General features: G+C 44.8%; 1 protein-coding gene across 1 annotated transcript; it reads right to left on the bottom strand.

Annotated features, from left to right (window-relative positions):
* Nucleotides 1–3535: 3535 nt before the first annotated feature.
* PGAM1 (phosphoglycerate mutase 1) lies at nt 3536–10951 on the bottom strand. Its single transcript, XM_033131025.1, has 4 exons — nt 10676–10951; nt 6640–6914; nt 5908–6088; nt 3536–4595 (listed from the first exon to the last, which is right to left on the bottom strand). Exons 1-4 carry the CDS (start codon nt 10812–10814, stop codon nt 4426–4428), a joined length of 765 nt encoding a protein of 254 aa, XP_032986916.1. The 5' UTR covers nt 10815–10951; the 3' UTR covers nt 3536–4425.
* Nucleotides 10952–13793: the final 2842 nt, after the last annotated feature.

The raw sequence follows: 13793 nt of genomic DNA on the forward strand, positions 1-13793 counted from the left end.
GGCAGCTCAGTGGCAACTCGTTGTTGTTCAACCTAGTTGTGGAGGGCGCAGCTCACTGGCCCATGTGGGAATCAAACCGGCAACCCCATTGCTAAGAGCTCGCGCTCTAACCAGCTGAGCCACCTGGCCGCTCAGCCCATGATTCTTTTACAAAATGGATTTCTAGAAATGGAATGCTGGGTCGAGGAATATGTACATTTCAATTTTTGGTCAGATGCGTGGCCTTGCAGAAGGATGTTACCAATTGATTCGCTCAACAACAGTGTTAGTTAGCCATTTTACTCATCTGGGAACTTCACAGTGACCCTGGAAAGTAGCCATCATTTCCATTACACAAAGAAGTAAACTAAGGCTTAGAAAAAGTAACTTGCCCAAAGTCACATAGATGTCAAGTGTCAGAACAGTGTTCAAACCCAGGTCTGTCTTACTGTAAAGCACAGGTTTTCTTCTATACAATGGTGCCTCCTTTTTCAAGCACTGAACAGAACCTTGGGCATGTAATTAAGACTTTCTAAATTGACATTGGTTGATTAATTATGAGTGCTTGTTGTACATCATTCATTTATTTAATAAATACATATTGAATAACTACTCTGCCAACCACTGTTCCAGGAACTAGAAAGTAAAGCAGTAACATGATAGAATCCTTTCCTTGTGAAGCTTATATTCCAGTGGGGGAAGACAGATAAGTAAATAAATAAAGAAATACTATACGAGGTGTGATCAAAAACTACAATGAATGTGTAAATTAAAACATTTATTCCAGTAATAGACACATTGCCATTATTCCCCTCAAAATACGCCCCCTCACTTCAAACACACTTAACCCATCGTTTTTGCCACTTTCTGAAGCAGTTCTGGAAGTCCTCTTTCGTGTCTTTAGTTGCATTATTGTAGCTGCCTCGCTGTCCTGAATCGATTCAAAACATTTACCTTTCATGGTCATTTTGACTTTGGGAAAAACCAGAAGTCGCACGGTGCCAAATCCAGTGAATAAGGTGGATGAGGACACACCATAATGTTTTTATTTGACAGAAATTGCTGTATACCAGAAGCGATGTGTGACAGAGAGCCTTACTGTTGCGATTACAAAATGTGCTGCTGCTGAGTGCTATCCAACAAAAAGTCAGGGATCTTCAATACAGGAAGCTGTGCATCAAACCTTAGTAACAGTGTGTGACAAGTCGAAACTTGTTCAGTGCAGTCAGTGGGGTGTGAGCTACAGTTGAGAGAAGGTGTGTTTTAAAGTGTGCCATAAATCATCCTCCACCATGACCGCGCTCTGTATCACACATTGCTCCTGGTAGGGCAATTTCTGTCAAATGAAAACATTGTGGTGTGTCCTCATCCACCTTATTCACCGGATCTGGCACCATGTGACTTCTGGCGCTTCCCCAGTCAAAATGATTCAGGACATCAAGGCAGCCAGGACAGCACAACTAAAGACACTCACAAAAGAGGACTTCCAGAACTGCTTCAGAAAGTGGCAAGAATGATGGAATGAGTGTTCAAAGCGAGAGGGTATATTTTGAGGGGGATTAATGGCAGTGTGTCTTTTACTGTAATTAATTTTTTTATTTAAACATTCACTGTTTTGTTTGATCACACCTCATAATTTCAGGCAGTAACTTTAAAATACTATCTTAAAGAAGAACATTTGAAATAGATTATAGCCTTCTTTGATCTACTGCAAAACAGGTTAGGTATTCTCATCCTTAACCATCCGATGTTAGTTATGTGCCTGCCTCTCTACTGACCTGAGCTTTTAGGGCAGGATTTCTCTTATCTATCTCTGAATCTCCCGTTCCTGGTACTGTGACTAACACATAGCAAATGCTCAATAAAAATTTTTTCAAGTATATTCAGAGCTGACTACACAGCTATGCCCAGTGATGTTTAGTGATAGTGGTATTTGCTAATCTGAAATTAGTTTTAGAAACAAGGAGGATATTATTCTTTCTGTGCCTTGGAATAGCGCTTCTCAGCCTGGGTTAGGACTTCAAAATTGCTTATAAAGCGTTGAAGGAAGGGCAGGGGGAGCAGCTTCCCTAGCTCTAATCCTGAATCTCATGGGTGAAGCGAAAGCAGATGGTTAGGTTTTTTCCCCCAGATCTACCCTGTTTCCCCAAAAAGACCTAGCCGGTCCATCAGCTCTACTGTGTCTTTTGGAGCAAAAATTAATATAAGACCCGTTCTTACATATATTATTATATTTTATATTATACTTGGTCTTATATAAGACCCGATCTTATTTTAATGTAATACCGGGTCTTATATTAATTTTTGCTCCAAAAGACGCAGTAGAGCTGATGGTCCGGCTAGGTCTTATTTCCAGGGAAACAAGGCCCGGCTGATTCTGAAGTGCTATCCTGGCTACGCACTGTCTCTGAGGGACAGTTATTGGCCTCCTAGTGGTAATGGTGAATGTTGCCGGCTTTGTTCTTTTCCTGCCCATCCGGCTGTTCTAGTCAGAACCTCTAAGTTGAAAGGAATAGAGACTGGTATAAACTCAAGAGATGTCCAGACATAGAGTAACATTAATCCAAGCTGATCCAGTCTGACTTGGGTCAAGAGCACTTGCTCAGACAAAATTACCAACTTGGTGTAAGATTCAGTACAGGCTAAGTCGCATCCCGACACCAGGCTGTTGGTGAGTTAAATTACCAAGGTTTTCCTAGGGTTACTGTGCAGGTCAAATGAAAAACTAAACATGGAAAGCAAGGTGTTTGAAAGTATTAACGTTTAGAATAAGGACCTCAATTTAGTTGAACCAAAGTCCTTCATTAGGGTTTCAGTATTTAACAGTGTACCTTCTGACAAGTTTCTACATCTCTTTTGGCCTGTTTCCTTTACTGTAAACAGAGGATACCTGCTCTTTCAGGGTTGTCAGGACTAGAGATTTTTGTAAGTTGTGTGCCTCACCCAATGGCTGGCACAGAGAAGCTTCCTAAGAGCTTAACAGCTAATACTTCTTCCCAGGAGAAAGGCCTTATAGGCTTTCTCACGTTCCAATGACCTTTTCAGACCTTAGAGAAAAGGTAAACGAGTGATGCCCCTTCCAATTGTGTATATAACGGAATTACACTCCTTTCCTCCTGGATCAAGTCAGTTTATGAGGTTATGTGTAATTTTTTTAGGATGTTAGTTGACTAACAGGGCTAAAACTTTAGGGGCCAAAAAAGAAAGGTGTGAATCAAATGTATAATACAAAAGGATTGGCTTTTTAAAAAATCTGGTCAAGCCTTTACCTTACTCTAAAGATGGCATTGTAGTTTCAGAATTTGATTTTCCAGCTAAGGGGTATCCAGTAACCAGCAGCACTGAGCAAGAGCTGTAGAGGCAACAGGAACAGAGAGCTCAGCCAGAAGACCTGCCCACCCCCACCCTGAGCTCTCCAACCTGAGCTGGAAAACCAGGTTGTGTAAAATCGTGCGTATTGTCCTGAAGTTCTCAATAGAAGAACTTGGGTAATGAAAGACATTTCTGAGTGAATGTTCGAGATGATTTCCTCAGACAAGAGATACTACACGTCACAGAGAATATTGCACATCACTCCTTTATTATACTGATCGGGAAAAAAGATTTAGTAGTTATGCTCAGAATGCATACTGGGCCCCAGTGGCAGGGCCAAGCAACTGGAATGTGATTCCAAAATCAGACACAGTGAAAGACACTCAGACATGATCAAGAGACTTCACTGCCACAAAACAGTAAGGCAGGGGAGGGATTCTAAAACACACAGCAGGATGAACTCCTAAAGCTTACAAGTCAAGGAGCTTATCCCACAGTGGTGTGAGGAATGGCTTATTTTGTGGTGACCACATGTGGGAATATCTAAACTGCCACTAGAAACCCCAGAAGGCTTTTTGTTTTGTATCATATATATATACTTTTTTTTTAAGAAAATGTAACACGTAAACATTCTGGATTGGTCCGTCTTCTGAAACCAGGTATTCCGGGGTCAGGGAGGAACTACTTTGTCTGAATCACCACGCATTCATCTTCCACTGGAATGACTGGAGCCCCCAGGCACCTGATTATAGACTAGTACAGGTCTGGCTCCTGGGAACACAAACTGGCTCTTGCGTCCTCACTGCTCACACCTTAGCATGGCTCCTCCCTATCCCCTACTCAAGCAGGTCCTTAGTAATAAACCCGAGTTACATACTTGCAGCTTTCGTGGATACGAGTCTTCCCTTGGCTTAACTGAGGACCTGTGCCCCAGAGGTGCTATTCTGACTACATTGTGTGAGGGAGTGGGTGCAACAGACAAAATGGCTAAAACAAAGTTGGGAGCCACTGGTCCCCATCTGCAGCTACAACTTCAGATGTCTACAGATGTGGTCAGTGTGACATGTGCAGAGGAGAGATGCAGAGGAATAGGACGGGCAGGGAGGGTATCCTTGGGGAAGTCGTCTGCCTGCTTCACTTCTTGGCCTTGCCCTGGGCAGCCACAGCCTCCATGGCTTTACGCACAGTCTCTTCATCCCCCAGGAACTGCATGGGCTTGATGGGCTTCAAGTTCTTGTCCAATTCATAGACAATGGGAATACCAGTTGGCAGGTTCAGCTCCATGATAGCCTCTTCAGAGAGACCTGAAGAAAGCACGCACCATGATCAGCCAAGCAAGACATGATTCCCCATCACCCCTCTAGGTTTACTATTCATCCCCCAGGTGACGAAGGGCTTTGGTAGGAATTAAAACAAGACACCGTTTCTGATATTTGTAATAACAGTAATGATCTACATAATAGATCAATCGCCCAAGGAATTCCCCCAATACTGACTTCTCAGCCACTGAAAAGCAAGAAAAAAGTATGAAAGGTGTATACTGCAGATACGAGGTGTGATCAAAACATATAGTGAATGTTTAAATAAAAAATTTATTCAAGTAAGAGACACATTGCCATTAATCCCCCTCAAAATACTCCCCCTCGCTTCGAACACGCTTATCCCATCGTTCTTGCCACTTTCTGAAGCAGTTCTGAAGTCCTCTTTCATGTGTGTTTAGTTGCGCTGTCCTGGCTGCCTCGATGTCCTGAATCGATTCAATACGTTTTCCTTTCATTGTGATTTGACTGGGGAAGAGCCAGAAGTCACAAGATGCCAGATCCCATGAATAAGGTGGATGAGAACACATCGCAATGTTTTTATTTGACAAAAAATGCCGTACTGGAAGCGATGTGTGACATGGAGGATTTTCATGATGGAGGATGAAGTAAGGACACTCATGAAAGAGGACTTCCAGAACTGCTTCAGAAAGTGGCAAGAACGATATGATAAATTTGTTCCCAGCGAGGGGGAATATTTTGAGGGGGATTCATGACAGTGTGTTTTTTACTGTAATACATTTTTTTATTTAAACATTCACTGTATCTTTTGATCACATCTCATATCTTCCCAAAGTGGGATCCAGAAGCCCACAGTAAAGCAGAACTTATACACATCTCAGATGTCTTGTGTAGTCCATCCAGCCTGCCAAAAATCAGCACAGCTGAGGCTCTAGGCCCTTAGGCGGAATAATTTAAGATGCAAATTGAGATTAATGTGTGAAGTTGTCTCAGGTTGTGATTGAGGATTTTATCAGCAGTTTCAACTGGCAATCCTGGGTTAGAAGTGGGCATCTCAAACTAACATGTATCTGAATCACCTGGGTGAGGGATGCACCTTCTGAATCAGGTCTGAAGTGGGACCTGAGGTTCTGCATGTATGACAAGCAACCGGGGGTCTGGCTGCCTCTGCTTCTGCAGAAGATACTTTTGAGAAACAAAAGTGGCGGTTGTGTTTCTACTAGGAATCAATCCAGACTGCCTCTAAGGCTATTAATAAGTAATTAAATCCCTGATTAGTGGCCATTCTTATTCTTCTTTCTCCCTCCTTGAGGGCCCCTCTGAAAAATGTACATACCCTCCAGATGCTTGACAATGCCCCGAAGGCTGTTGCCATGGGCTGCAATCAATACCCGTTTCCCCTCCTTGATCTGGGGAACTATTTCTTCATTCCAAAAGGGCAAAGCTCTGGCGATAGTGTCCTTCAGACTCTCACAGGAGGGGAGCTGATCTTCAGTGAGGTCTGCATACCTGCGATCCTAAAAACAACAGAAAATCCAAGCTTACCAGTTACTAGCAGTTGCATCTGCCCATTCATCCCCCAAGGGGTCAAAGTGATGGGTAAAGCTGTCTCCCCAGGGCACAGAATGCAGCTGAGAGCTGGGGAAAAGGGATTATTATCCTACCCCTCCCCTCTCCTCCCCATTACCCACTACTGGGAAGATTAGTAACAGTTCAAAAGTAACTTAGAAAAGGAGGGAAGAAAGGTAAGCTACAAGGCTCTTCCCAGTTCACTTTATCTTGCAATTAGCTTAGGAAGGCCCCACGGCTATAGATGGTTTTATAAAATATGGCAGTGGGAATATGAAAAAGGATATATAAATTATTTTTAGATAAACATAAACGATCAACTAAATTTTTTAACAAATAAGGGCCATATTTTGGAGAAGCGGAGGGGGATCACAACTATTTTATCATAAATTATAAATTCAATGGGACTAGGCAGACACTGATAAAATCTAAAGAGTGAGGCCCAGATTCCAATCCCCGGGTCCTGGGTGGAGGGAGCCAAATCTCGGTTTGTCCGTACCTTGCTGATGTTGCTGTAGAAGGGATGGTCGGGCTCCATCGGAGGTGGTGGGATGTCATAGGAGCGCCTCCAGATCTTTACCTGGGCCTCGCCATGCTTGGCAGCAGTTTCTGCTTTATTAAGGCCGGTCAGACCCCCATAGTGCCGCTCGTTGAGGCGCCAAGTCCTCACTACTGGCAGCCACATTTGGTCAATGGCATCCAGTACTGTCCAAAGGGTCCGAATTGCTCTCTTCTGCACTGAGGTGAAGCAGATGTCAAACTCATAGCCAGCATCTGGAAATTATAAGTTCAAAGTGATCAGTTAATCAGGTCCACTCTGGAGCCAGAATTTTCTTACATATGCATTTGTACAGGTAGTCCAAATGAAAATTATTTGGCTAAATGTTTACTTTTGTATATGCTAGCAGGAAAAACAATATTCTGCCTTCAGGGAAGATAAAACCCATTGACTTGTTACAGTTGACAACTACCTCCCAGTGGTTCCCCAATAATGCATTGAACCCAAGTCCTACATGTCCTGTCAACTAGCTAACCTGCCATCTGTGCTGCTTATCCTAACCCCCAGAATGCTGGGCTTAATTAAGCACATTTTAAGAATTTATTTCTGCTACAATTCTTTCAAGAAAAGGATCCTAAAAACTTGGAATCTCTTAATAAATAATAATTGCTAATATTTACAGAGGGCTTACCATCTGTCAGGCACTGGACTAATTACTTGTATGTTTTATTTAGTTTTCATAACAATCTTATTTAGTTACAATCCTTACAATCTATCTCTTACCAGGTGAGAAAAATAAAGACTAGAGGAGTTAAGCAAGTTATGCAAGGTCACAGCTATTACCTCAGAGAGATAAAAACCCCGGCTGTGTGACTCCAAAATCCAACTCATGGCCACCATCTCGAGCTACCTCTGTATTTTCCTAAACCCTAAGAATTCTGATGTTTGTACTTTAGTTAGAACTGTCACTTTTGATTGATAGTTACTAATCTATTTCCTTCCTCTCTAACCCCTGGTATAGAAGAAATGGGATTTTGAACTCCCAACAATCAGGACACAGCAAGAGCTCCTAGGGAATGCTGATAAAACTTCCATTTGTTGCGTGAAATTATATTTTCACTATTGAGTGTGGAAGTCACATCACAATCTCTTCATATATAGTTCCTCTCTGCTGTAGTCAAAGTGCCAGCCTATTCCTGAGTACCCTCAGAGGAATATGAATATATACCGGGGGTGCCAAAAAAATGCATACAAGTAGACACTTCAGTCAACGTTGCTCAAGCAGTAGTTCGCTGTAATCAGAAGTATATGGCCGCTGATGGTAAACCACTTTGAGCACCTCTTGCAACTGCAGAAGTCAAACGTGACTTGTATTCATCTTTTGTTATCTGTATATATTGAGTATTACAATTTAATAGTTTTTTTCCTTTCTTAAAATGTGTATACATTTTTTTGGCACCCTCTGTATATATCTAGGCCAACTGTTAAACCAAGTTTAGGAGAAGCCACTCACTGGAGAGAGCACATGCTGTGCATTGTCTGAATTGTCTGATTCATTTATAAATGAATCTCTCCTCCACAGTAGTTACTGACTGGTAGTCCGGAGTTGTGTCAGCCCAACCAGTAGGTTACAGAGGTTAACCTTACTTCATGTTTCATGAAAGGTTATTCTCTACAGAATTGTACACCTGAAATCTATGTAACTTTACTAACAATTGTCACCCCAATAAACTATAATTAAAAAAAAAAAGAAAGATTATTCTCCCTCCCACTTTAAGGGGGAGATGGCCCTTTCCTTATGTAATGGGTCAGGAAAAACAGTCCTGTTTTCCTCCATGAGGCTACAAGGCCCTCTTTGAAACTCAGCACTTTCCTGGGTATTGCCTCATACTGAGGTTGCCAATAGTCATTAATAAAATGTGAAGTGAATTACCCTGCCAGTCATTCAATTGAGAGTGAGGACAGTAAGAACTACACAGATGCAGGAAGGGAGGATTAATCACTAGGAAACCAGCACCACCCACAAGGGAAAAGATGACAGATCTCATCACTAAGCCTCAGGACAAGTCCTAGTAGATGTGGTTACCCTCTCCTCCCTAACCTTAAGGGAAGGAAAGGCGCCCAATAAAAGGCTGAGTCACTGGGAAGCGACTGCCCATAGTTGAAGCTTCAGCACCCATGCTGAAAAGCTAATGGTGTTACATTGCGATTATTTCCACTTGGAACGGAATGCACAAAGTGGATACACAAGTAGGTCCCCAAGTAGAAAAGCAGTGCCCCTTAGGATTCTTGACAGAAACCTCTGGAGCGTCTTCACTTAACTTGCCCATCAAGGAAAAGCATAGCCTAGGACACTCCCGGGGATGGGGTGATGGGGTGGTATGGACTCCATCGTCCCCCAGGAGTAAATTACACGGGAAACTCGATTCTCACTGCCTTCCTCCTGAAATCATATTCAAGAGTCTATAAACCCCACTACCACTTAAAGCCCTGGTGAATTTATTTATTTTAGGTCTTTTATATTATTAGATTATTCATAATGGTCTTCATCATTCAGAGTTTTTGCTTTTAGTCTTTCAGTTTTGATATAATCATCTGTGATGCCCAGAAGAGATATTAAGATTTCAAATGGGATTTTTAAAAACTAATGCTACCAATATTTACTTAAAAACTGAAATAGGATCTGTTATTTTAAGAGAGCTTATAAGTTTAGCCATTTGATCAGTCTTACAGGATGGCTACAATTTCTTTGTCCTGGGCTAATCATCAGCAAACCACCCTAGACCCATACAGTTCTTCCTGCCAAGCAGCAGGAGAGAAAATGGCCTCCTTTACCAGCCCTTTTCCTTTGCCTGCTCTCCTAAACAGTATGAGGTCACACGAGGCCATCCCAAAGCATTCACACATTCCCACTGCAAGATTACATTTCCCAGACTTTCCAAGCCTTTGCTTCATTTCAAGAGGATCTACAGTTAAGGCAAGAAGCCAGAGAGAGCAACCTGGGGCCAAATGCCTGTTCCACATCAACCAGGCATCAATGACCCTTTTAAATGACTGTTTCTTTGTCCAGAGGTTAAAAGGGAGCAGGGCCAGACCTACACAAATCATCAGGGGGAGCACCTCTTCAGTCCAAAGATTCTTCGACTTGCTGGCAGCAGGAATGCTCCCTTATTAGGATTCCAAAATCAGAGAGATCTGTCTGCCAGAGCGGGCAACCCTGCCTAGGCAGGCTTATCTCACTGCCACCTCCACCTTTGCCCAGCGTCCTTGGCCAGCAGCCTACCAGTTCTTCACACCTACCCTTTATTCAACCCCAAAATTGAGGCCAGAGCGCTGGACTAGGGATAAGGAAATATGACCTTGCATAAGTCATCTTTCCAATCCTCACTTTCCCAACTATAAAAGAGGACCAGGGAGGGATGGGAAGGAGGAGCATAAAATCTATACGGGGTCGTGGAGAGGATCAAATCATTCATTCATTCATTCAATTACATTTGCGGATGCATTTGGGCACAGGATTTGTGGGACGCTGCTGAGCAGCAAAGGCCTACACAAGCACGTGGATTTCTTGGTATTTAGGTGCCTGCTGTGCCCACCCCACCCCCCGCACCACGTCACTCCCCCCACAGCGGGGGATAAGCGTGTGGCCTGCCGCTTCAAGAGGATCCGCAGCAGCCTCTTGAAAAGGCTTCGTTACAGCTACTGGGAGACACCAGGCATCCAATTGAACAAGTCCCAGAGTTATACGAAATGCTCAAGACTAGAAAGAGAATTTCGCAAGGCGGTGTGGAGGAGAGCGCAATGGGCTGCGGGTCCACTTCCTGGCCCAGACCCTCACACCCTACTGGGTGACCTTGAGCAAATCGATCCCCCACCCTGGGCCCATTTTCTCATTTGCCAAATAAACTGCTGTAGAGACGAAGCCCCAAGGTCTCGGACCTCTCCCGGAGTGCGCGGGGGCGAGAGAGGCGGCCCTGCTCAAGCGGTGCCCGTCGGGCACTTCGCACCCCCACCCACAGCCCGGCCCGCTCCGCACCTCGCAGCGCCTGCCCGCCGCGCTTCGCCTCCTCGTGCCCTGCCGGGCTCAGGTCGGCGTCGTACCAGCCGCTGAAGCGGTTTTCCAGGTTCCACGCGCTCTCGCCGTGCCGGATCAGCACCAGTTTGTAGGCAGCCATGGCGGCGGCTCGGAGAGCGGTGCAGACGGGCTCGCCGAGATTCCGGAGTAGCAGCCCGGCCCCCGGCCGCGCCTGCGCGATCGCGCCCCACCGCCCGGCTCCGACGCACTTGTTCTGCTTAAATCTTTCCACTGGCTGGGGGCCGCCCTCTGCCCGCCGAGTGTGCGCATGCGCCCCGTGCGGGCGCTGCGGCCGCGGCGGGAAGGGGGAGAGTTCCAGGGCGCCAGGGCGCATGCGGCCTCCACCGATGGCCCCGCGGCCTCCGCGGCGGTCACGGAGCGCACGTAAGCGCCCAGGCCGGCGGGACCTTTGGACCGCGTCCGGCAGTGCGTGCTGGCCCCGTGACTGTTGGAGGGCAAGCCTGTTCTAGTATAGCTGTCATTCATAAGTCATTCATTGTAATAAAATGGCCCTTACCATTTGAACCGCAGTTAGCTTTGCCGGGTCTCTTACCCATCCGCACACAGAATTTCATGCACACACCTGTGTTCGAATCTTGATGCTTTCATTTTATGTGCTTTGTATTTGGGCAGTTATGGTAATCTCACCCACCCTCATCTGTAAACGAACATCATAAATACTTAGCTGGTGCCTATCTACCGGGAAGATGTTCAGTAAAAAGTTGTAATTTGCTATCATTTTAGTAGATACCATGCTCTTTCATGCAAAGCTATTTATCCCCACATCTGCTAGTCTCTCACAGCCTTTAGTCAGTGCCTCCTGGGCCTCCAACAGAGAAACCCTAGGCCCCTTCAAACATTCCAGAAAGAAGAGTCACAGCCTGTTCCTCCCCTACACCCAATCATTAGTTTAAATATGTGCTTATCTGGACAGCTCTCTGATCATGCCACTCTCCCGTTTTATTTCAATCTAGCCACTTAAAGGAGTCAGGCAGTGGGCGAGATCCAAGATGGATTGAATGTGTTTTCTGCCCTTCACAGCAGGTGGAGTTCGAATAAGACGCACAAGGAAGTAGCTAACAATGAAATTGTACTGTATGCTATATTTTGACAGAGATTCTAGAAAAGTTTTTTTGTTTTTTTTTTAAAGATTTTATTGGGGAAGGGGAACAGGACTTTATTAGAGAACAGTGTGTACTTCCAGGCCTTTTTTTTTCCAAGTCAAGTTGTTGTCCTTTCAATCTTAGTTGTGGAGGGCGCAACTCAGCTCCAGGTCCAGTTGCCATTTCTAGTTGCAGGGGGCACAGCCCACCATCCCTTCCGGGAGTCGAACCAGCAACCTTGTGGTTGAAAGGACGCACTCCAACAAACTGAGCCATCCGGGAGCTCGCCAGCAGCTCAGCTCAAGGTGCCGTGTTCAATCTTAGTTGCAGGGGACGGAGTCCACCATCCCTTGTGGAACTCGAGGAGTTGAACCAGCAACCTTGTGGTTGAGAGCCCACTGGCCCATGTGGGAATCGAACCGGCAGCCTTCGGAGTTAGAAGCATGGAGCTTTAACCACCTGAGCCACCAGGCCGGCCCTAGAAAAGTTTTTAACGTGCACTCATGAAGCAACTACTAAGAGCCAAGCAGTTGTTGTGAGTGCATTACAAGTGTTAACTCATTTAGTCTTCGTATCCTTATAAGGATCCTATGAGCAGGTACTATCGTTTCCCCATTACTGATGAGGAAACTGAGAGATGAGGTAATTTGTTCACCGTTACAGGAACCAGGATTCAAGTCTAGGCTAGCTGGCTCCCAAGTCCATGCATGCTCTTACCTACTGCTCTCTGTGCCCTCCACATTTTTGTGGCATTTTAGTCATTTGTTGACTTTGAAGAGTGGGAAGGATTTGTGAGGCAGAGAAAAGGCACTCTAGGAACAACATGAACCAAAACACATAGGATGGGTTTGTAGGTTAATCATCATAATACCTACTGTTTGTTTATGTATAAAGAGTTTTAGTGTATTATCTCAACCCTCCAGCAAGTCATTTACTGTAGATACTATTATAGCTTCATTCCACAGGTGAGGAAACTGAGACCCACAGTGATAACTTATCCAAAGTCACAGCTCAGAAGTGAAGGAGAAACCAGGCAGGACTGAAACCCAAGCAGTCCAATGGCCTACTGTATACTCTAACCAGAATGCCCACTGCCTCTGTCTTCTGCAGGGGGAATAAGATGGAATTCGGCGACCAGAGAGGTGACTGGGAAGAGTCCAGCACTAAAAGCTGCACCCAGAGCTCACAAAATCCCAGGGCTGCAAAGGGAGAACTATCCTGGGAGGACTCATTGTTCAAAATCTGGGTGTGGCCCAAACAAGAGTCTTTGAAAGACTTCCTCTTAGAAAGTTCTCCCTCTGGTCATCCCTGCTGCTTGGTCATCCTGGTCCTGCTGCCCTGGCCTTCCCTTGGCTTTTCAGACTGCACATTTCGTCCCTCATCTATGCTCCCACTCTAACTCCTGCCATGTCCCTTTCTCCTCCCCCTGCTCTCTCCTTCTATTCAAAATTTCTATGCTATTGTATAGTTGGGGTCTCACATTTCTACAATGAATAGGAAGTGTGAGTATGGAGAAATTTGAATTCAAATACGTTTCTGTTTCTGGTTAGCCATGGGACCTACAATAGGTCACTCAACGTCTCATCCTTAATTTCCCCATCGGTAAGCTGGGACAATAATCACATTTATATTCACCTAAAACACTGTTGTGTGAAATAAATGCTATGAATGTATGGGAAGCACTTAGTGCTATGCCTAGCAAATAATCATAAATAACTAAGTATGTTTTATTAACATTAATAATAAATATTATTAGCAGCAGTGTGATCAAGAAGACAAAAAAGATTTAACGAGGGGTACCATTTCAGAGGTTGTGAGTCTGACGGTCCCCAGACAGATTTCCCTTCCAGCAGGATGCTTGGTAGGGAGGGCTTGCTCATTGGGATTGGAACTGGGCGGATAACTGGGATACACTGGGCAGGAGGCCAAGGTCATCTGTGTCACCAGCCTTAGGAAGGAGCTCAGGAATCCTACTT

The sequence above is a fragment of the Rhinolophus ferrumequinum genome, chromosome 16 (assembly GCF_004115265.2).
Source record: "Rhinolophus ferrumequinum isolate MPI-CBG mRhiFer1 chromosome 16, mRhiFer1_v1.p, whole genome shotgun sequence".
In the NCBI taxonomy this organism is placed as follows: domain Eukaryota; kingdom Metazoa; phylum Chordata; class Mammalia; order Chiroptera; family Rhinolophidae; genus Rhinolophus; species Rhinolophus ferrumequinum.

Excerpts from the sequence above, each read along its gene's own strand:
- PGAM1 (XM_033131025.1), bottom strand. The coding sequence starts at position 10,814 with ATGGCTGCCTACAAACTGGTGCTGATCCGGCACGGCGAGAGCGCGTGG. Across the intron at positions 6,089-6,639 it reads TCTACAGCAACATCAGCAAG|GATCGCAGGTATGCAGACCT; the intron begins GTACGGACAAAC and ends TGTTGTTTTTAG. Across the intron at positions 4,596-5,907 it reads CATTGTCAAGCATCTGGAGG|GTCTCTCTGAAGAGGCTATC; the intron begins GTATGTACATTT and ends TGCTTTCTTCAG.